At 42.8% G+C, this 23102-nt stretch overlaps 1 protein-coding gene across 1 annotated transcript in view; it reads left to right on the top strand.

Moving 5' to 3' along the window:
- The first annotated feature begins 10890 nt into the window (after positions 1-10890).
- Positions 10891-23102, top strand: part of HACD3 (3-hydroxyacyl-CoA dehydratase 3) — a 41177-nt gene continuing 28965 nt past the window's right edge. Inside the window, exon 1 of the mRNA XM_082737121.1 lies at positions 10891-11294. Within this exon, the coding sequence (XP_082593247.1) occupies positions 11208-11294 (87 nt within the window). The 5' untranslated portion in view covers positions 10891-11207. The remainder of the gene's footprint in view (positions 11295-23102) is intronic.

The raw sequence follows: 23102 nt of genomic DNA, 5'->3' as shown, positions 1-23102 counted from the left end.
AAGGCTCGGCGGGGCCAAGAAGGGCGCCGCTCCCTGCTGAGTGGGGTGCTTTGCCACAGTGCAGTCTAGTGGCCGGAGGAACGAACCGGGCGCGGGGCAGGGACAGCAGCGGTGGGGGACCGGTGAAATCCAGAAAGAGGCAGAGACTTGCTAGAAATGGCAGGACACACTGTGGCGCGCCTCTACTTAATCTATTTTTTTTTTCATTCAACAAATATATACTGAGTGCCCGCTATGTGCCAGGTAGAGTTGTAGAAGCTGAGATTAGAGCAGGGAGCGAGCCAGCGAAAATCCCTGCCCCTTCATAGAGATGACAGAGCGGACGGACCAAGGCCTTGTGGGGGTCGGGGGGTCGGGAGGAGTTCTAAGCAGCTCACTGCTGTGGTGGAAAGAAACCTCAACTTGGAGTCAGAAAGCTTGGCTCTCATACTAATTAGTAATCTTTAGCAGGTCACTCAGTCTCTTTGAGCCATGGCTTATCAGTAGAAGAGACATAACAGATTAGTTATAATTAAGAAAAACCATATGTGTCACAGTAACACATAAAGATGAGGAAAGTGGGGTCTAGGGCAGGGAAGGGAGTGACTTGCTACAATGACAATAAGGGGTAGGTCCGTAACCCATAACTTTGTCCTATTTTACACAATGCATTGGCTGATTGGGAAAGTGGCAGGTGTAGAACGGAGGAATGGAAAAAAGGGGCCTCTCCCCTTTTCTATTATTACAAAGAGCAGTATGTCAGAGGTGTGTGTCATTAGAATTTATTATAATGGCACTAATAAAAGATCTATTTGGGTGCCACGTTCCATTCCTCCTTATACAGTTACTCACTTTGAGGCTTTTTTTAGCTGAGCTCCCTTAAAAGTACAGTCATTTTCACTGGGACTCCCTCTGTGAATTTTCTGCAAGTGACCTGCAAGTAGGATTTAAAGCTTTGAATGCACATGCGCATACTAAGAGACTACAACATAATATCCTGCATTTCACTTCCTTCAACCAAGTGTTTGTTGAATCGCTGCCATGTGCTTATCACTGTTCTAAGCACTGGGACTGCAAGAGTATATAAAGTAGACAAGATTCCTGTGTGCAGGGCACCTGGGTGGCTCAGTTGGTTGGGCAACTGCCTTCGGCTCAGGTCATGATCCTGGACTTTCAGGGTCGAGTCCCGCATCAGGCTCCCAGCTCCGTGGGGAGTCTGCTTCTCCCTCTGACCTTCTCCTCTCTCATGCTCTCTCTCACTCATTCTCCCTCAAATAAATAAATAAAATCTTTAAAAAAAAAAAAGATTCCTGTGTGCAGTTTATGCCCTAGTAAGAGGAAAAAGTCCTCACAAAATGCAACCAAAAAACAACAACAAAAATATATGATTTTATGGATTAAAAAAAAAAACCAATCTCTGGAGAGGTTAAGTCACTTGGCTAATTATGGATTGGTCTAGATCAGATTCCTTGGTTTTCAATTTTATTTTTCTCTCTGGTTGGCTTAAAAAGCCTCAAACCAGAGAAAGCTATAGGGGAATATCTCCAACATGTACCCTGGCAACCTTGCATGTATTTACATAGGTCTCAATGGGCCTCGAACCAAAGCTTTTCTGAGTCTTAGAAGAAGGCTTTGTGATCCTCCCAGAACAGCAGAGGATGGGAGGCTTATGAGGATCTTAGGGCACTGTCCCCTGACAGCTTCTCATCTCCTAGGTTCTGATGAGGTGTGGTCTTTCTGCCCTACCCCCTCAGAACAGAGTTGCAGAATAGAAGAATCACTTGGCTGCCATCTAGAATGGGCTTCTCATCAGCTGGCTATCCCACAACTTACATCTGGCCCCTTCTGTTTCAATATTCTGTTATGATTTGTGGGACCACTGGCCATCAGCACCTTAACTCATTTGTTCTTTCGTTGTATAGTAAGTAATAAACTAACTGAATCTAAGGTGGCTCGTTGTATTTTTACTGGCTGACTCAGTCAGGCCTGGGTCTTGGCAAGCTTGTATGTGTGCTTGACAAAGCCTACTCAGCTTTTTGGGGCCCTGAGCTCTAGGAACTCTAGGAAAAGGCAAGATGTCTAGCACATGAGGCTGAATAAATAGCATGGCAGTGTCGACACAGATCTGTGCCTTGATAACAAAAGTCATGTTCCAGCCTAATGGATCGCAGGCAGGAAGTGTGAGTAAAACTAGGGTGGCAAGGCCAAGGGAGAACCATTCCTAGGGAATTCTGGTCTGCATCCAGAAGCCATGCCTGTTTGAGGCAATCGGGTCTTGTCCGGGTCTGGGCTTATATTTTAGAGACCCTGACAGTTTTCTCATTAGGCCTCAGCAGAGATCAGCCTAAGTCCTTCTGTGTGTAACACTTCATGATCTTCCAGCAGTGGTACTTTTTCTCTGGGACTCATGTGTAAGAGCATGCACTCCTGGAATCAGCCAGACTTGAGTTCACATCCTGGTTCCTCTCCTTACTGACAGTGATATTGGGCTTTCCTAAGCTTTATTTCTTTCATCTGTAAAATTAGTTTGGTAGGGGTGCCTTGGCAGCTCAGTCGCCTGAGGGGAGCTTGCTTCTCCCTCTCCCACTCCCCCTGCTTATGTTCCCTCTTTCACTGTCTCTCTCTATGTCAAATAAAGAAATAAAATCTTTCTTTTTAAAAGATTTTATTTCTTTATTTGACAGACAGAGATCACAAGTAGGCAGAGAGGCAGGCAGGCAGAGAGAGAGGAAGGGAAGCAGATTCCCTGCTGAGCAGAGAGCCCGATGCGGGGCTCCATCCCAGGACCCTGGAATCATGACCTGAGCCGAAGGCAGAGGCTTTAACCCACTGAGCCACCCAGGCACCCCAATAAATAAAATCTTTAAAAAAAATTTTTTTAAATGAGTTCAGTAACATCACTGAAATGAATGAAGGAAATATATAATGCATTTAAAGTGCTTAGCAATGCCTAGTGCCCATTAAGCATTCCATTTATTAATTCTATTTATGAATGGTGGTGAAGATGTTAAGATCACAGAAACCTACCCACCTCTGAGGTGGGTAGGAAAGGAAAGAAGAGGCAGCAAAGGTAAACATGAGCTCTGGATATGTCCCAGAGATCTACTATTGAGGCTGGGGCCATATCCCCAGAAAAGACCATCCTGGCTCTGTCCCTCAGCACTCTGATCTTTGTTTACACACAGACACACATGCATACACACACTGTATCTATACCTATACCTATACCTAAAATCAAAGAATCACAGAATCAACAAATTGACAGTGATTTTGGAGATGGTTAAGCCTAATTCTTTTATTTCACAGAAAGAACAACAAAGGTCCAGAGAGGGAATATGACTTGCCCAGAGTCACATGGCTGCTTATTAGCAACTCTCACATGGAACTTCCAAAATCAATTGGCCACATGTATTAATCTTTTCTTAGGTTTAGAGCATGGCCCAGGCCATAGGAGGAGAAAATTCTGGGAACTCTGGCTCCCAGAGGGACATGCCCAAGCCTTGCTAGGTAACACCACCTCTGCCACCTCCAGGCAACGACAAGCATCATTCTTCCAGTTTGAACACAACAGTCTGACATCATTACAGAAATATCCATTCGTCATTTCACTACCCTATCATAACTTTTTTTTTGTTTGTTTTGTATACATCTTCCACATAGGTATCAGGAGCAATATTTTCAAGCCACATACAGATTTGTAATACGTTTAATTTCCTAAGTTTTTCTGTAATTCAACTTGTATTTATATGACCCATTTCACTTCATAGTAAAAAATATAACCTTGGTTAATTCCAGGCACACCGAATCATTCCCAGGCACAATTTAGCATCCTTCCTAGTGAAGGGGATAATGGCCAGTCCCAGTTTTATACCAGGATCTCTCCTAAGATGTCCTTTGTCCCAGCTGTACTGGTCGGAAGAGTGTCCTCCTCAAATCCATGTCTATCCAGAACCCCATAATGTAATCTTATTTGGAAATTGGATCTTTACAGACGTTATTAGTTAAAGTAAGATCATGTTAGAATAGAGTGGGTCCCAAAGCCATTGACTATGTCCTTATAAGAAGGCCATATGAGGGGCGCCTGGGTAGCTCAGTCGGGGAGGCATCTGCCTTCATCTCAGGTCCTGATCCTGGGGTCCTGGAATGGAGCCCTTTATCAGGCTCCCTGTTCAGTAGAGCCTTCTCCCTTTGCTTCTCCCTCTCCCTCTGCTGCTCTCCCTGCTTGTATTCTCTCTCCCTCTCTCTCTCTCAAATAAATAAAATCTTAAAAAAAAAAAAAAAAAGAAGAAGGCCGTATAAGGACACAAGAACAGATACACCCCCAGAGAAGGTCATGCAACAACAGAGGTGGAGTTTGGCATGATCCTCCTACAAGCCAAAGAGCAGCAAGAATTGCCACCAGCCAACAGGTTGAATTCTTGTCTAGAACCTTCAGGGGAGCATAGTCCTGCCAGCAACTGATTTTGGATTTGTAGCCCAGTAACTGTAACAGAATAGAGTTCTGTTGTTTTAGGATCCTCCCTCCCCATCTGTGATATTTTGTTATGACTGCGGTAAGATATGAACATTCCAGATAATCTTAGCTATGACCTCCCCCACCATCATGAGGTACTTAATGAGATCTGTTATCTATCAGTCTCTAGCTGGCAGTGGACACTCTTCTGTTCCTTTTTGCCCCAAATATTAGTCCTTCTTACATATTCTCCTGAACCTTTACCCATACCCACATTCAGGAAACTGTGGGTGCTCTTGCTAATAGTCAGCTTTTACCTTCACTAGGCGTGACTGCTTCTCAAGGGTCTTGTACTAATGCCTGGTCATGTGCATAGATTTTGTCTTTCCCTAGATCCCTAAACCTGCCATGGGTGTTGAGGGGAGATCTACTATTCCCTTCAGCTTTGGATAAGCTGGTATAAAGGGGAGGTGAGGGCAAGATTCAGGTTTTCCCAAGGTCACTCCCTTAGTTCCCTCTGCCCCTTTAAAAAAAAAACAAAACCCTCCCGCTTGGGCACCTGGGTTGCTCAGTCAGTTGGGGGGCTGTCTCCTGATTTCGGGTCATGATCTCAGGGTCCTGGGACTGAGCCCTGCACTGGGCTCTGTGCTCAGTGGGGAGTCTGCTTGAAGATTTTCTATCCTCCTTCTCTGCCCCTCCCCCTGCCTGCTCTCTCTTTCTCTCTCTCTCTCTCTCTCTCTCTCTCTCGCTCCCAAATAAATAAATAAATCTTTTGGGGTGCCTGGGTGGCTCAGTCGGTTGAGTATCCGACTCTTGATTTTGGCTCAAGTCATGATCTCAGAATCCTGACATCCACCTCCGCATCTGGCTCTGCTCTGGGCATGGAGCCTGCTTGAGATTCTCTCTCTCTCCCTCTGCCCCTCCTCTCACTCATGAGCACTCTCTCTCAAATAAGTAATTAAATAAATAAATAAAATTTTTACTAAAAAATACAATTTATAAATAAATCTTTAAAAAAATCCTCTTGGGGTTTACTGAACTCTGAAGTCAGGTTTATCATTTGTGTAAAGGCCACCAAGTGGAGTCCCTTAGTTCTCTTTTGACTTTTTTCTCCCTACTCTGCTTGGAAATTTTTTATTTAGTCTGCATATTATTCCAAATATTTTTTATAAAGATTTTATTTATTTATTTGACAGAGATCACAAGTAGGCATAGAGGCAGGCAGAGAGAGAGAGAGGAGGAAGCAGGCTCCCCGCTGAGCAGAGAGCCCGATGTGGGACTCGATCCCAGGACCCTGAGATCATGACCTGAGCCGAAGGCAGAGGCTTAACCCTCTGAGCCACCCAGGCGCCCCTATTCCAAATATTTTATTGTGTTTTATTTTGTTGCTTTTTTATTTAAAGTCAAGTTACTTAATCTATAGCAATGGTTTCAGGAATAGAATTTAGTGATTCATCACTTACCTGTAACAGTACTCATCACAATTGCCCTCCTTAATGCCCATCATGCATCTAGCCCATCCCCCACCCACCTATTGCAAATAATTTCTGTTTTACATGTGCATCCAGGTTTAAAGAGAAGAATCTGACATCTCTGTTCTCTGTTCCCATTATTACAACTGCAGAAGAGCAAGGGTTGCCACACCTTAGCTCCCTAAATTGGGAAGGATCAAGAGTTATAAAGAAGCAAAACAAAAATCCAAGATACTTCCCTGTATTGCAGCACTACATAAAGTTGCAATTGGAATTTTTGAAAAACATTTTTTTTAAAGATTTTATTTATTTATTTGACAGAGAGAGATCATAAGTAGGCAGAGAGGCAGGCAGAGAGAAAGAGAAGAGGAAGCAGGCTCGCTGCTAAGCAGAGAGCCCGATACGCGACTCGATCCCAGGACCCTGAGATCATGACCTGAGCTGAAGGCAGCGGCTTAACCCACTGAGCCACCCAGGCGCCTCTTGAAAAACATTTTTATTTTTATTTTATTTATGTAATCTCTCCGACCCAACATGGGGCTTGAACTTACAACCCTGAGATCAAGAGTCACATGTTCTTCTGACTGAGCCAGCTAGGCACCCCTATAATTGAAATTTTCTATTTTTTATCATAAACATTTTCAATATTGCTAGTTTCTAATTCACCATTTTGCTCTGCTGTATTGTTTTCTCCTTGAGTTGATATACTACCATTTGGTTGGTCATTCTCCTTGTGTGATTGCCAGTGTTTCACCATGGAACACCATAAACACTATGAACCTTTCTTGAAGTTATTTTTATTTTTTATTTTTCAAAAAGATTTTTATTTATTTATTTTGAGAGAGAAAGAGCACATGAGGAGAGAGGGGGCAGAGGGAGAGAGAAAGAATCTCAAGTAGACTCCCTGCTGAGCATGACCCTGAGCTTATGACCTGAGCCGAAGCCAAGAGTCAGACACTTAATAAATGCTTTTAGATAAATAGATAGATAGATAGATGATTATAACTCCTACTATTCCACTATTTTTTTTTTAAAATATTTTATTTATTTATTTGACAGACAGAGATCACAAGTAGGCAGAGAGGCAGGCAGAGAGAGAGAGAGAGAGAGAGGGAAGCAGGCTCCCTGCGGAGCAGAGAGCCCGATGCGGGGCTCAATCCCAGGACCCTGAGATCATGACCTGAGCCGAAGGCAGCAGCCCAACCCACTGAGCCACCCAGGCGCCCCTCCACTATTTTTTTTTTTAAGATTTTATTTATTTGACAGAGAGAGACAAGCGAGAGAGGGAACACAAGCAGGGGGAGTGGAAAAGGGAGAAGCAGGCTTCCCGCTGTACAGGGAGTCTGATACAGGACTCCATCCCAGGACCCTGGGATCACAACCCGAGCCGAAGGCAGCTGCTTAAGGACTGAGCCACCCAGGTACCCCCTATTCCACTATTTTTAACCCAAAGTGTAGCATACCAACTGCTGCACCTGGCATTCAGGCAGGCAGTTCAGAGAGCCAGGAATTATCACATAGATCAAACTGAATAGGATGGAAAGGCCCCTGCCCATACCCAAGGGGTAATTTTGCACATTGTTTCAGACTAAAGGTTGACAGACTGAGTAGAGGGTTTTTTCTGTCAATGACTTGACTGCAGTGCTCACCCTTTTGGAACAGCTGGGAGGTTACAGGAATATGGGCTGGGTTCACCTAGTGCCTTAGTAGTAGGTGCTTGGGCTGACCCAGTGAGTCTCCCTCTCCACTCAACGTTGTGCTGCCTAGACAGACAAACATGATTTTCCTTAAGGATAGTTCCCTGGGTGATTCTGGGTGAGGCATAAGATAGCCAAATTCTACAGCTCATTTTCTAAAACTTCTTCCAGGAATAGAAGATGCTGTAAAGAGGTGAACAAGGCTGGAAAGAAAGCCTTAAGCACTGAGTGTGTGTTTCATTCACAGCAAGTATTCAGCCACTGCCTCCTGTGGCCTGAGAAGAGTGAGATGGCCTTGGCCCTGGGGCTCAGGAGTTGCATCTAGAAGGTAGGACATGTGAGCAATGCTTTATTTGCATTTTTATTTGGCTAGTATTATCATAACACCCTCAGCCTTATTTTCATCATTCGGCTTGGGCATGTTACTTGGCTTTGTCTTTTTATCTCCTCTGCCATCTTTTAGTTTTGTAATTTACCTGGACGTTAATCGTGCCTCTATTTCATTTTTTTTTTCTTATTGGATTTCCCCTGGAGAGAGGGGTCCTTAAAAGCTGGTCTCTTTGCAGGAAAATTTAGAAATAGGTGATAAGACCATTAGAAAGGACTGTCTCTCTTATTTGAGGGATCTGGAAACTCAGTCCAAGAAAAGTTTCCAGTAGATTAGCTGTGGTAGTTAGTTGAAGAAGGCTGGACAGGCCCCCTTCCCAGAAGATCTAAGGCAAAATGTCAAGATTTAGTCTTTTCATTTATTAATAGTTTTCACCTTGGATGGAGGTCAGCTGATAAGCCTCAGGTTTTCAGTACCCTGAACTGATTTTACTGTTTATTACATACCCACCACCAGAATGGTTAAACTAGAAAGACTGAAAATACCAAGGGCATAAAGCAACTAGAACTTTGAAACATTGCCTGTGGGTTTGTAAACTGATCAGAAAACTTTGTGAAACAGCTTACCGCCTGTATTAACTAAACTAAAAACAAAAGCAAAATCTGCTAATCTACTAAAAGCAACATGCATTTCTACTCCTATATCCAAGAGAATTAAGCAATTTACATATCAAAAGATAGGTACATAAATGTTCATTGCCTTCCATTATTTATAATAGCTAAAAATGGGAATGCAAATGTCCTTCATCAAGAGGATGGATAAATAATTTGTGATATCTTCATACAATGAAATACAACTCCGCAGAGACCAACTAAAGCCATTCCATTTAATGAAATTCAAGAACAGACAAAATCTACTTTATGGTGAAAGAGGTCAGGATAGAAATTTTGGAGGAAGGGTTAGAAGGCAAAGGTATACTGATAAAAGAGAACCCCCAGGGATGCTGGAAATGTTCCCAATCTTGATCTAGATGGCACTTAAGTAATTACACAGAGATGAATAAGTAAAAATTCAGCTTAAGCTAAACATTTCAAATTTGCACATTTCCTGTATACCTCAATTTTTTAAAAATGTCCTACATTGGATCTGCATTGTATTAAAGGCAATGCAATGAAAACACTATGATCATTTCAAACATATTTTATTTTTAAAATTCAAGACTATCAAGTTTACTGTTTTCGTTATCCCATACCCAGCAGATTGCATCACCTCCACCCAGTCTGCCTTTTATCAATCCCTCCTTACTGACAGGTGGTCCTGCCAAGCACATATTTGATTTGGCTAACTGCCAGTTTGACAAACTTCCCTGGTTCGCAGGAGTCTATGGGATACAGGACAAACACCTCACTGAAGCAAATAAAGACTTTCCCAATTCACTCCTTATTTGCCTTTCTAGATCCAGGGTTATTTCTATTCTCCATGCCCTTAATCCCAGCACACAGAAATTTCCCCATTTCTTCACCTTTGGACTCCTGCTCCATACATCCGCTATCCTACTCCTGCTTCTTTCACTACCAAATCCCTCCTAACATTCCACTATCCCGTTCTCAAGGACTCACTCTCAAATGTCCACCCATGGTTTTCAAAACCCTCAGTTTCCACTTTCCTGATTTTGTAAGCTCAGTGCATTCACCATATTAAAACCCCCATATTTTATACTATCCACACCCTGATTTAAATGTTTCCTGAGAGCCTGCATCATTTCTCTTCATCTCTGGATCCTAATGCTCCGCGCTTTGCTAATTAAAGGGGTGCTAACAGAACTGAAATATAAGTTTCATTTTTGTCCCGGACTTCTGGTTTTCACAGTAATGTTGCTTCCTATTAAATTCTTCACTGTAGCAGACTCAGGAATGAAGGTGGATACAGATGAGATAGCTTAGACACTAATTAGTGCTGTATCTAGTTTGGTTTTCCTATTTTAAGAGAGACAAGTCTCTTGTCCAATAGGATAGCCGCTATGAAGTCGCTATTTAAATTAAATAAATTAAAGTAAATAAAATAGAAAATTCAATTTCTCAGTCTCACTAGCCACATTCGAGTACTCAAAAACCCCATGTGGCTAGTGGCTACCATACTCAACCGTGCAGAATGGAACATTTCCATCACGGCATAAAGTTCTATGGGACTGCGCTGAAAAACCTCTGGCCTTTAGGCTTACGAGATCTCCCCTCTTAGAACCCTCTTCCACCCTCTTCCCACAGGGCTTCCCCTGTAACCATCACCATCCTTATTCTGTTCGTAATTGCAGAATTCCAGGACGGCAGGGACTGTGTCGTACTGCTGTAACTCCAGTGTTTAGTTTTGAAGCCCCGCGCTATTAGTAGGCGCTCAGTAAACATTGAATTAATAGGTGATAAAACCTGAGGGACTTTCAAGATACACCAGACCCAAGCCCTTTCCCACGCAGATCGGTCCTTTAGGTGTCTCCAGCATTTAAAAAAAAATTTTTTTTTTTAAAATTTCATAGAAATCACAAGTAGGGGGCGCCTGGGTGGCTCGGTGGTTTGGGCTGCTGCCTTCGGCTCGGGTCATGATCTCCGGGTCCTGGGATCGAGCCCCGCATCGGGCTCTCTGCTCCGCAGGAAGCCTGCTTCCCTCTCTCTCTCTCTCTCTCTCTCTCTGACTGCCTCTCTGCCTACTTGTGATCTCTGTCTGTCAAATAAATAAATAAAATCTTAAAAAAAAAAAAGAAATCACAAGTAGGTAGAGAGACAGGCAGAGAGAAGGGGAAGCAGGCCCCCCGCTGAGCAGAGAGACCCACGCGGAGCTCAATCCCAGGACCCCGAGATCATGATCCGAGCCGAAGGCAGAGGCCCAACCCACTGAGCCACCCAGGTGCCCCAGCAGCATTTTTTTTTTAAGCCTATCTTCAAGCACCGTCCTGGAGGAGAGAGAGAAGCGCTACCACCCACCCACCTGCAGACTCTGAACTTTCCGGGTGGCCGCCTCAGGCTCTGGCGTCACCGACCCTTCCCACCTCTGCCCGGCTCCGCCCCCTCCCTGATTGAGCAGAGGCCAGGAGCACGCGCCGCCCCCGCCCCCCTAATCTTCATTGCGCAAGCGCAGCCTGCGAGCGTGGGGCGTCTCGAGGTGGCCGGCTGCCGGCGCTCAAGAGCGCGGGGGTTTGTGGCCTGCGTTCGGCCGGCTCCAGTCGCGCACTCTCCGAGGCAGCGAGGCGCAGCGATCCGTCTCCCCGCGCCCTGGGCAGTGTGGCCATGGAGAATCAGGTGCTGACGCCGCACGTCTACTGGGCTCAGCGACACCGCGAGCTGTATCTGCGCGTGGAGCTGAGTGACGTGCAGGTAAAAGCCGGTGCGGGTGGCGGGACGAGCGCCGGGTTGCAGCCCCGGGGACCTTCCGATCTCCCCCATCCCCTTTGTCCCGGGGCGTGCCGGAGAGCCTGCAGTGCGCCAACGGGTTCGGCGACACGGTGCACTTTTCGGCGTCCGGGCCGGGGCAGAGGCTGGCCCTCGTCGAGGAACACCCGTAGACCCCGGGCCTGGGGCACAACCCCTTGAGGGCTGCAGGTACCTTCGGATGCTGCGTGAGCCCTACGCGGCTCTCGGAGGCTGCCCCGGCCTTCTCTTTGTTCACCAGCCTGCGGCCTGATGGAGCCCGCGCCCGGCCCCGGAGGCCTAGCCGTCGGGGTTCGGGTTTGCCTAGGCCCTTCGGGGCATGGGATGAGCTCTTTGGGCCGGGGGTGCAGAATGAACGGTGGCTTGCTGGGTCCTGGCTGGACGTTTGGCGCTGGCCAGATAGGTTCTGCCAGGCCGGTCTGACGTTCGCAAGGCCGGTCGCCGCTGCCCCCAAAGGGGCCACACCCACCTTCCAACCGTTCAGTGATGGAAATCATTCTTGTTAATTTTAATTTTAAAATCCGGAAGACCCGCTGAAAGTGATTTCCCCCTTGTTCAGAGGGCTGTGAGCTCAGGTTTGCGGAGTTGCATAGAGAACTTAAAAATTAAGTTACATCGAGCATTTATGTTTGATTTCCTTAGCTCCCTGTATGACCAGGTCCATGCCTCCTGCATGATGGAGGTTCCAGGACCCGTGTAGCCCCTGCGTCTGTCCAAACCATCCAGGACTCCAGGTTTTGAGAAACTGTATGGAGTTTTCAGTCTGGAATGTTCTTTCTCCAGTCATCCTTGCTCCTTATCTGTGACATCTATGGCAATTTGTAATCTTCATTCCACCTAATGCCTCTGCCTTTGACTCAGTCGTTCATATTTCTCTCTGTCCACCTGTGTGGCATATTTCTTGCTAAGTGTAGGTGCTCTTTGGGTATGGATTTGAATTTGTTGAATTGAATCTTTGTTTCTGGAATTTAAACCCGTTTTCCCGTTGAAAGAGAAAGACAGAACTGGCCAGAATGTCTTTAAATAGGATGTGACATTGCATGGCGTGTCATTTAATGTGGTAAATCAGACTGAATTATTCTTTTGCATCAGAAGATGAATAAATGTACTGTGCTGTCTCCCTCCACTCTGCTCCAGGGTGTTGCAGGAAAGAAGGAAACAAACAAAATCGTTGTTGGTGGGGATCAAAGTCTCCATCTGGAGAGGGTTCTCAGTAACTGTGGAACATGTGCTATGACAGTCTCTTTTTTAAAAAAGTAATTTAGCCAAGCCTTACGTAGACCAATTAAATTTAGGCCCTCCCCTCTCTAGATGTTATCCTGTAATAAGGATGCCCTATTCTGGGATACTTTGAAGCTGCGAACACCAAAGGTGCTTTTAGGGGAATAGGATGGTGGTGATAGTGGAAAGAAATGGGAATTAGTTGGACAAATGAAAGGATGCATCATACTTATGTTTGTCTTGAGAGATCTAAACCTCTTTGTTAAGAAATCGGAACACGTGTTAATTATCTTTGGTATATTTAGAAATATGAGAGGTATCCATTTGAAAGTTATTGTAGTTAAAGAAATGCAAAGGTGGAGGAAAAAATGGAAGTTTCTTTTGGAGAGAGAAATCCTTTTATTTTTGGGAAAAATACCCCCCCCACCAAAGCAATGTGTTAATACCACTCATAAAAGAAATCCTCTACCGTGTGTGAGGTACTAGAGCTTTACAGAGATGAGTCAGACAGTCTCGGCTTTCCAAGAGCATACTATCTAGAAGAAGCATATTATCATATACAGACAAAAGTTTTGTGTAGGAGTATGTTTATTGGTAGAATTGGAGTTGGATATGAACCAGGTCTCTGGTGTTAAAGGAATCTGTTACCTCTCTTATGCTTAGTTAGAGATGACTTCCTGAAATGAGATGAAGTGTTCTTTTTTTTTCTTTTTAAGATTTTATTTGTTTATTTATTTATTTGACAGAGAGGGAGAAAGAGAGAGAGAGAGAGCAAGCAGGTGGAGTGGGAGAGGCAGAAGCAGGCTTCCTGCTAAGCAGAGAGCCCGATGTAGGGCTTGATCCCAGAACTTTGAGATCATGATCTGAGCCGAAGGCTTAATGACTGAGCCACCCAGGCACCCTGAGATGAAGTGTTCTTGTCAAACTGAGATTGGAAGAATGTTCCAGGAAGAGAAAGGCGTAGACTCTTAGTTTGTCCGACTTGTACCGTGTCGGTGCAACTACAGCCAAAGTGCCAGGGAAACACCCCTGGTGAAACAAGTTGGGTTTATTATTCATTTCAGGAAGGAAGATCGTACCCCATGCGGGATGATGATGTCTCATTAAGGGGGTTAGAATTGATTGTAGGATTTAAATGCTGTCAGAAAACGGGCAATTCTGTGGTTGGCTATCAGAATAAATCCTACCTGTAGGGAGGAGAGACTAGCAAAAGAATAAATGTAATTGGTAGAGAAGTCACAGTCACTCATTTTGGCCAAGAGAAAGTATTTTGGGAGTGGCATAGCAGCCATTTTATTGGTCTGTGCTTACATAAAATTATGAAATGACCTTTGTCTCATTTCACTGAGGTTTCAGAATAGCCTTGTCCAAGATTGGTATTCTGTGCCATTATGTCCAACAGAAGAGTAAGATGGCCAAGCTGTGAGTGACAGGCCACTCTCTGAATGTCAGGGCTGCTGGGTTTGTTTTTTTCTTTCTTTCTTTTCATTTCTCAGTTGCTCAGTGCACGGCTGTTGAACCTGTAATTCAGGCTCTGGATGAAACAATTCATTTATTCAATGAAGACCACGTGTGGAGTGCCTCCTTTTATCTCATTAAGCTAAGTATTGGGTTGTTGGACAGCTCTCTGTCGCCCCCTGCTTTCTGGCGTTTCCCATAGTTACTGAGTTTTAGTGTTGAATTCCAATTTAGGGACATCAACTCTGCTCCCCTCCCTTTCTGAGACACAGAGAACTGTCCAGTTTTCACATCTCTGTTCTGTCCTTAGAGCACAGGGCTAGTGGCTCCGAGAAACGTCCACTAATGTGAGGAGGAATGATGCACAATAAAGACTTCCAACAGCAGCCTTGTCTGTGTGTGACGTGAGTGGTAGCAAAGATGCTAGCTGGAGTCGAGGGGACTAGGGCAAGGCTATTTTCAGAATAGAGTTTATTTTCAAGAAAAACGTAATTGACAGGTTTGTGCCAACAACCATAGTTGTTAAAGCATTCGTTAATTTATCAAGGTTTTGTTTTTTTTTTTTTTTTTTTAGTTGTATGTGAACAATGTGCATACCTGTGTTTGGGAGCTGTTTGACAGATATTGTTTTTGTCCTTACTTGACAGACACTCTGGTGGAAAGAGGGGTAACCGAAGAAGTGAGATTGGGGTCTTGTTCTACTTCCTGTCTGGTGGCCGTGGGTAATTCATTTAACCCTTATGTCCCTCGGTTTCTTCATCCAGATAAATGTGAATGCACCGAATTCACAGGATTGTTTTGAGGTCTGAATTGGACAATGGATTTGAAAGTGCTTTGTAAATTCTAGTTTGCTATTCAAGTGAAAGGATTATTATTGTGATACTAAACCTTAAAAGAGAGAGAAGCACAAAGGGCAGTAGAATAGGGTCGAGTCTATTAAGCAGAGTTATCCATATATGAAAACTTATTGTACAGCAGAAGTGGCTTTACATATTAATTGGGGAAAAGATGAACCATTTGGGAGATTGTTTGGGGACAGGTGGTAATCCAAATAGCAAAAAGATTATATAAGATCTCGCCACAAAAGTCAGTTCCAGGGGGGCTAATGACCAGAATGCATAAAGCAAAACTACTAAAAGAAAATATCAGAGACCATCTTCATGATTTTGGAACAGGGAATAATGTGTTAAATAAGACACATGAAACATAACTCCTGAAGATTAATTTAAGACAAGCTTGAAAAAGATATCTACAGCACGTATCACAGACAGGTAATTAACATCTGAAATATGTAAAAGACCATCTACAAATCAATAAGAAAAAGACATATTACTTGTTAGAAAAAGGGGCAGAAAATATAAGCAATTCAGAGTAAAATGAAACAAGAATGACCAGTAAACCTAAAAAGATGCTTGATCTCAGTCGTAATCAGGGACATGTAAATTAAAGGGATAGTATTTGTTAGAAATTGATAATATTTCTTATATTAGGTTGGGAAAAATGAAAAGTCTAACACTACCAACTATTTTGAGATTGTTCAGCAATGGGACATTTTATACAATCCGCCCACCCCAACCTCACCAAAGACCACCAGAAACAGCTTTTTGTTTTAAAGTTAAATTAAATTTATTTAAATTCAGTTAATTAACATATAGTATATTACTCATTCCAGAGGTAGAGTTCAGTGATTTCATTAGTTGCATATAAACACCCCAGGCACCCTGATTGTAGGTAACTTTTAAAGAATCTCCCTCTTAGGGTGCCTGGGTGGATCAGTGGATTAAAGCCTCTGCCTTCGGCTCAGGTCATGGTCTCAGGGTCCTGGGGAGCCTGCTTCCTCTTCTCTCTACCTGCCTCTCTGCCTACTTGCGATCTCTGTCAAATAAATAAATAAAATCTTAAAAAAAAAAAAAAAAGAAGCTCCCTTTTGGTGGGGGGAGAGGCTGAGCAGAGTCATCAGTGGTGCAGTGTTCTTGGAGTCCAGAGAAGAGGGGAAGGCTTTCTTTCTAAAGGATGTAGGCCTTGAGCTATTTTTTTTTTTTAAAGATTTATTTACTTATTTATATTTGAGGGGAGGTGGGGAAGGTCAAAGGGAAAAAGAGAGAGAGAATCCCAAGCACATTCCCTGCTATGCACAGAGCCCCACTCAGGGCTCGAGCTCATGACCCTGAGATTGCAAACTGAGCCGAAATTGCAAGTGGGTTGCTTAACTGACTGAGCTACCCAGATACCCCTTACCTTTTTTTGTTAAGTGTAAGTAGAATTTGGATCCAAATAAGGTAGATTGCAGGGGATTTGAATTAGTATGTACACCCACAGTATAATGCAGCTGGAAAAAGAAGGAATGAGATCTCAATAAATGATGAGGACTGATCTAGGTGAAAAAAGCAAGGTGTGTGAGAATGTATATTATATTCTACATTTAATATAGGAAGGAAGGGATATAAGGATATAAGGGATATCTGGGTATATTTACTTAGTTTTTGGAAGACGTGTGTGCACATGTATGGAGGAAGGATAAAACAGAAGCTCTTGAAATGCTTACCTGTGGGTAGTGAGTAGGAAATGTTGTGGAGGGACATGGGTTTGAGGTAGGACTTCTGAAGATCTGTTTCTACAGTTTGACTTTTCACCCATGTGAGCATTTTACATAATTCAAAAATAAAAGAATACAATGGCAAATCTTGAAATTCATTACAAACAGAATCAAAAGGACGTAACTGTATATCAAGTTGATAACATAACCATCCAGATAAATAAGTTAATAAAACTAACTTCGAACACAGTACTTTGGTTCTTTAGTAAAATGCATTCTAAGAATAAAAAAAAACCATACTTCAGGGGCGCCTGGGTGGCTCAGTGGGTTAAGCCTCTGCCTTCGGCTCAGGTCATGATCCCAGGGGCCTGGGATCGAGTCCCGCATAGGGCTCTCTGCTCAGCAGGGACCCTGCTTCTCCTCATCTCTCTCTCTGTCTGTCTCTCTGCCTATTTGAGATCTCTCTCTCTGTCAAATAAATCAATAAAATCTTTAAAAAAAAAACAACAAAAAAAAACCATACTTCACTCAGTAGGTTTATTGTCAGTAAGAATACTGATATAATTCCGAAAGCTTTTGAGGATCAAATAAGTAAATGTGTTAATGCTATTAGGAACCAAGGTTTTCGGTGTAAGAAAAACGGTAAAAATATTGAATAACAGAAGATGAGAAGCTCTGTAATAGTAAATTTGAATTGGAAATTTAAACATATGACAACATGACTTTTAAAATTCCTAGCTAGATGCTAAAAATGAGCATTTAGTATACCTCAATGTGCCAGATCATGTTTTCTTTTCTTTCTTTCTTTTTTTTTTAAGTAGGCTCTATGCCCAACATGGGACTTATTAAGCTCAGATACTCTACTGACTGAGCCAGCCAGGTGCCCCCAGATCATGTTTTCTTTTTTTTTTTTTTTTTTTTAAAGATTTTATTTATTTATTTGACAGAGAGAAATCACAAGTAGGCAGAGAGGCAGGCAGAGAGAGAGAGAGAGAGGAGGAAGCAGGCTCCCTGCTGAGCAGAGAGCCCGATGCGGGACTCGATCCCAGGACCCTGAGATCATGACCTGAGCTGAAGGCAGCGGCTTAACCACTGAGCCACCCAGGCGCCCCCAGATCATGTTTTCTAAGTTACCATTCAAGGCTCTTTGAAGAAACGGCTGATTATTCCACGTCTATGCTAGAGAAAGTACATCCTCAAAAGCCATAAAGTCATGTCAGAATCACACAGGAGCTAGTTTGAAAGGATTTCCACTGGCCAAATTTGTGATCGTTTGAACAGCAAAAGGAGCAAGAATAGTAGTGGACTTTGACAGAGGGAACTAAAAAAGAAGAACCATCAGTCCAGAGTGATACTCAAAACGAAAGGAAGATGGAGGTGTGGGGTGGGGGGTGGGGAGGCCTAGGGGAAAGGGCGGGAGGTGGGTGTGGTTCCAAAAGGGCAGCACTAGGGATCTGGAACAGTTCAGTATCTTAACTGTGATGGACAAACCTACACTTATAATAAAATTGTATAGTACTTACACATATTCACAAATGAATACAAGTCAAACTGGGAAACTATGAATAAGATAAGTGGGTCATATCAATGTCAATATCCTGACCGTGATATTATGCTATAGTTATGTAAAATACTGTCTTTGGGAGAGACTGGGCAAAGAGTACAGGGGATCTCTTGGTGTTATTTCTTATAACTGCATGTGGATTTACAATTACCTTATTAAAAATTTCAATTTAAAAAATGAAGAGGGAAGAGAGAAAGGGAAAAACTCTTCCTTACAGAAGAATGCCAGCTAAAAATGAAGATGGAATGATTGAATTAGAAAATCATCACTGTGAGGTCTCCAAATCAGGCAAGGATTAACAGTGGATGACCGTTCCATTGGAGGAAAGAGTAAATTACTTACTAATTACAAAAGAAAAAGTACTTTTAAAGTAGAGAGTTTGGCAATCCCTATCAATTAAATGATCAAGGTTAGTATCACCCCTCCCATGGTATGCACCTTCTCCTACAATGCCTTAAGAACTACTCATAAAAAGAAAAAAAAAAGTACCTATGTCACCTATGAGATATTCTTGTCAAAAATGATTAATAAGGAACGTCCAGACAAATCCATAACGTGATACATTGTCTAAGACAACTGGCATGGATTAAAAATAATAAAAGTAGAAGTCTATATTGGGTTAAGATAGACAGAACAGTCAAATGTAATGTATGAAAATTGATTGGTTTCTGGATTTGTGTGTGTGTGTGTGTTTTAAATGTAAATGCAGGAGTGGTTTATTTAATTTAATTTAAAAATTTTTAAAAAGATTATTTATTTATTTATTTGACAGACAGAGATCTCAAGCAGGCAGAGAGGCAGACAAAGAGAGAGAGAGGAGGAAGCAGGCTCCCTGCTGAGCAGAGAGCCCGAAGCTGGGCTCCATCCCAGGACCCTGGGATCATTACCTGAGCCGAAGGCAGAGGCTTTAACCCACTGAGCCACCCAGGCACCCCTAATTTAATTTTTTAAAGACTGTATTTATTTATTTGACAGAGAACAAGAGACACAAGCAGGGGGACAGGGGGAATGACAGAGGAAAAGGGAGAAGTAGGCTCCTGCCTGAACAGGGAGCTGGATGTAGGACTTCATCCCAGGACCTTGGGATCATGGTCTAAGCCCAAGGAAAACGCTTAACTGACTGAGCCACCCAGGTGCCCCATAGTAATGGTTTAAAAGTAGCCATATCAAGAGCTCAATGGAGAAATGGACTCTATTCTTTCTTTGAATCTGGGCAGGTCCTGTGGCAATTTATAGAATGCTACAGAATGATACTGTGGCCATTCCCAGGCTTAACCTTTTTAGGAGGACTGCCAGCTTGTGCTTCTGTTTTAGAACACTTGTTGAGATGTTCCCTCCCAGAACTCAGCAGCCCAACTGTGAGAAACCTAGATCACACAGAGAGGTCACACGTATGGGTACGCTGGTCAACAGTCCCACGTGAACTCCCAAATGACAATCAGTGTCAACTCTGAGCCATGTGAGTGACCATCTGGGATGTTCCCATCCAGTATTCAATAGCCGTAGCCACCGTCCAGTGGAGCCTAACTGTGCAGCTGAGCATAGTTTAGTGTCAGATAATAAAATAGTGTTTTTTTGTTTTTTGTTTTTTCATAGTGGTTTTAAGCCACCAAGTTTTGCATTACAGTAGATAACTGAAACAAGTACACATTTTTCAGGCCATTGTTTAAATAGAAACTGTTTATTAAAGGATATAGAATTTTTGTTCCTAGGTGTGAGAAAATTGTAATTATGTAAGAGAATGTCCTTATTTAAAAGCAGCATGCTGAAAGGTTTAGAGGTGAACTATCTGCAACTAATTGTGAAATGACTGAGAAAAGTCGTGTGTATAAAAAGCAAGTGTGATTAAATATAATCAACTGATGAATGCCATGTGAGTATTCATTATACTATTTTTTCCTCAATTTTTAAAGTGAATTAAAATTTTTCACAATAAAATATTGGGTTGAGACACTGTTCTGGGGGAGATGCCGTGCACCCACCTTTGTGTTTGATGATTCACTAGAAGACTTCATGGGATTCAGCATGTAGTTGTTCTGGCTAAGATTTATTACAACGAAAGGATATATGACAGGATGAGCAAAGGATTAAAAAAACACAGGTGGAGTGTAGAGAAATTCCGTGCACAGGGCTCCTCATCCTTTCTCCTTCCTGTGAAGGTATACACTTGAGTTGCTCTTTTTTTCCAGCAATGAAAACTGCAGTAGCTTATGTGCAATGTTTCTGCCCAGGGAAGCCCATTAGAGAGTCAGCACCCGTGTACCCAAATTCTAGACTCCCAGAAGGAGAGTTGGAGTTCACCACTAATCACATTGTAGGCATGGTGAACCAACTGTTAGGGGATGGAGGAAAGCCAGATTTCCTAATGCCAACCAAGGGCTGATCTTGGAAGCAGTCCTTTATAAAGACAGCAGCCTCAAGATTGCCATATAACTGTTTTTTGTGCTTGTATTAATCACACACATGTGCAAAACTAAATACTAGTGATTTAGATGAGCTCTAAATGTCTAAAGGCTTAGGTAGCATATAGTTCACTGACCTCTGTAGTTTTGTCAGAAATTGTGAAAATGGGATGAATTAATTTCAATTCACTCAAGAGTTAATGAGACACTAGGGATTCAGAGATGAGTAAGACACAGCCCCTGCTATCAAGGAACTCAAGTCTAAAGGAGCAGATAAACCAATAAACAATGATTGGAGAACAGTGTGGTAAGTATTATAATACAGGTGAAGACAAAGCACTAAAGAAACTATTAATTTTTATGTTGGAGGTGAGCAGGAGGGAAGAGGAATAAATATTTGGTCTGGACTTTGGGAGGTGAATAGTATTCAACAGGTATGGAAACTTAGAATGGGCATTCTAAGGCAGAGAAAGAAAAGCAATGAGAATCTAAGTCCTTAGTAGTTAACAGATTCTCTACACATTATTATAATTCAGTTCTTACAACAATATTGTGAAATGAGCGGTGTTACTGTTGTCTTAAAAATAACGACAGTTGTTGGGCGCCTGGGTGGCTCAGTTGGTTGGGCGGCTGCCTGTGGCTCAGGTTGTGATCCCAGGGTCCTGTAAACGAGTTCTGTATTGGGCTCCGTGCTTGGCGGGGAGCCTGCTTCTTTCCTTCTGCCTGCTGCTCTGCCTGCTTGTGCTCTGTCAAATAAATAAAATAAGATCTTAAAAAAAAAAATTAAAAAATGACCATTGTGGATTTGAAAGTGAATGATAAAAATAAAAAATGGGGGCACCTGGGTGGCTCAGTGGATGAACCTCTGCCTTCGGCTCGGGTCATGATCTCAGGGTTCTGGGATTGAGCCCCATGTCGGGCTCTCTGCTCCTCGGGGAGCCTGCTTCCCCTTCTCTCTCTGCCTGCTCCTCTGCCTACTTATGATCTTTCTCTGTCAAATAAATAAGATCTTTAAAAAAAAATAATAATAAAAAGTGGTATAACTAGGATTTGAACCCAGGTCCATCCAACTTCAGAGTCACTTTTCCCCCTTTTCCCTATTCATTTCTCTTTTATAAGCAAAGGAACAATTCCTCTAATAAAAGATTGGCTAGGTTATGCAGATTCTATAAACAACTAAAAATGCTCAGTAAAAATCTTAAAATCATCATTAGAAATCATCATTAAAATCATCATTAGAAATTATAGGGGAGGGGCGCCTGGGTGGCTCAGTGGGTTAAGCCGCTGCCTTCAGCTCAGGTCATGATCTCAGGGTCCTGGGATCGAGTCCCGCATCGGCCTCTCTGCTCAGCGGGGAGCCTGCTTCTCTCTCTCTCTCTCTCCCTGCCTCTCTGCCTACTTGTGATCTCTCTCTATCAAATAAATAAATAAAATCTTAAAAAAAAAAAAAAAGAAATTATAGGGGAAACTCTGATAAAGCTGAACAGTGAAACTGCTTTTGCCTTAAAAACATTAGCTCAGCTGAGTGAACTTGAAATTTGGCTTTGACAGCCCAACAGAGTCCAGGGGACAAAGTAAGGCCAAAGCCCACCAAATTCAATATGTAATAGGAAACCCTTCTCCCTGTAAACTACTTCAAAGGTCCATACTCTTTGGCTAAGGATGAACTAAAAGTAAATCCATCCCAGCTCCCCATCTTCAGAGGACTTAACACTGAGCAAAGTAGAGGAAACGGTCCTTGAGGAGTTAAAATCATTGGTTGGCTTTTAAAAGATTATGTAGCCCAAATGTACACAATTTTGAAGATCTAATAATCCTCAGGTCATGAATTTAGTTTAAAATGGTCTCAACTGGGGCGCCTGGGTGGCTCAGTGGGTTAAGCCGCTGCCTTCGGCTCAGGTCATGATCTGAGGGTCCTGGGATCAAGTCCCACATCGGGCTCTCTGCTCAGCAGGGAGCCTGCTTCCTCCTCTCTCTCTGCCTGCCTCTCTGCCTACTTGTGATCTCTCTCTGTCAAATAAATAAGTAAAATCTTTAAAAAAAAAAATGGTCTCAACTGGTAGAGTGGGTCATTATTATATATAATAACTGGTGTCATTATTTTTAAGACACCCAGCTCTTAGGTGCCTGGCAGAAGCCAGTGGGGATCCCTGTGATCTAGCTATGCTGATACCGGGTAAGAGTTTTAGACCAAGATGTATTTTTAGAGATAGAAAGGTCAGTTCATAATGATAGAGGTTTGAATTCATCAGGAAGGTAAAACAATATTAAAGTTATATGTAACTAACACGGCCTCAGTACTGCATAAAGTAACAGAAATAGGAGAGACAGACAAGTTGACAATAGTGTGATTTCTCAGTAATTGATAGAATAACAAGATAAAATTCAGCAAAGATACAGATTATGTGACCATAGTTAACAGTGAATCAGTAGACATATATAGAATCCTGCTTGTAAATTCCAGAATACGTATTCAAGTTCACTCGAACATTTATACAATTCATACTGCTTCTGAATGCAAGTCTCCACAAATTTGAAAGGATTAAAATCATACAGAGAATGCCCACCGATCA

This window comes from Mustela nivalis, assembly GCF_964662115.1.
Source record: "Mustela nivalis genome assembly, chromosome: 6".
Lineage (NCBI taxonomy): Eukaryota > Metazoa > Chordata > Mammalia > Carnivora > Mustelidae > Mustela > Mustela nivalis.
The sequence above is the reverse complement of the archived record's forward strand: the minus strand, read 5'-3'. Positions and strand labels throughout refer to the sequence as shown.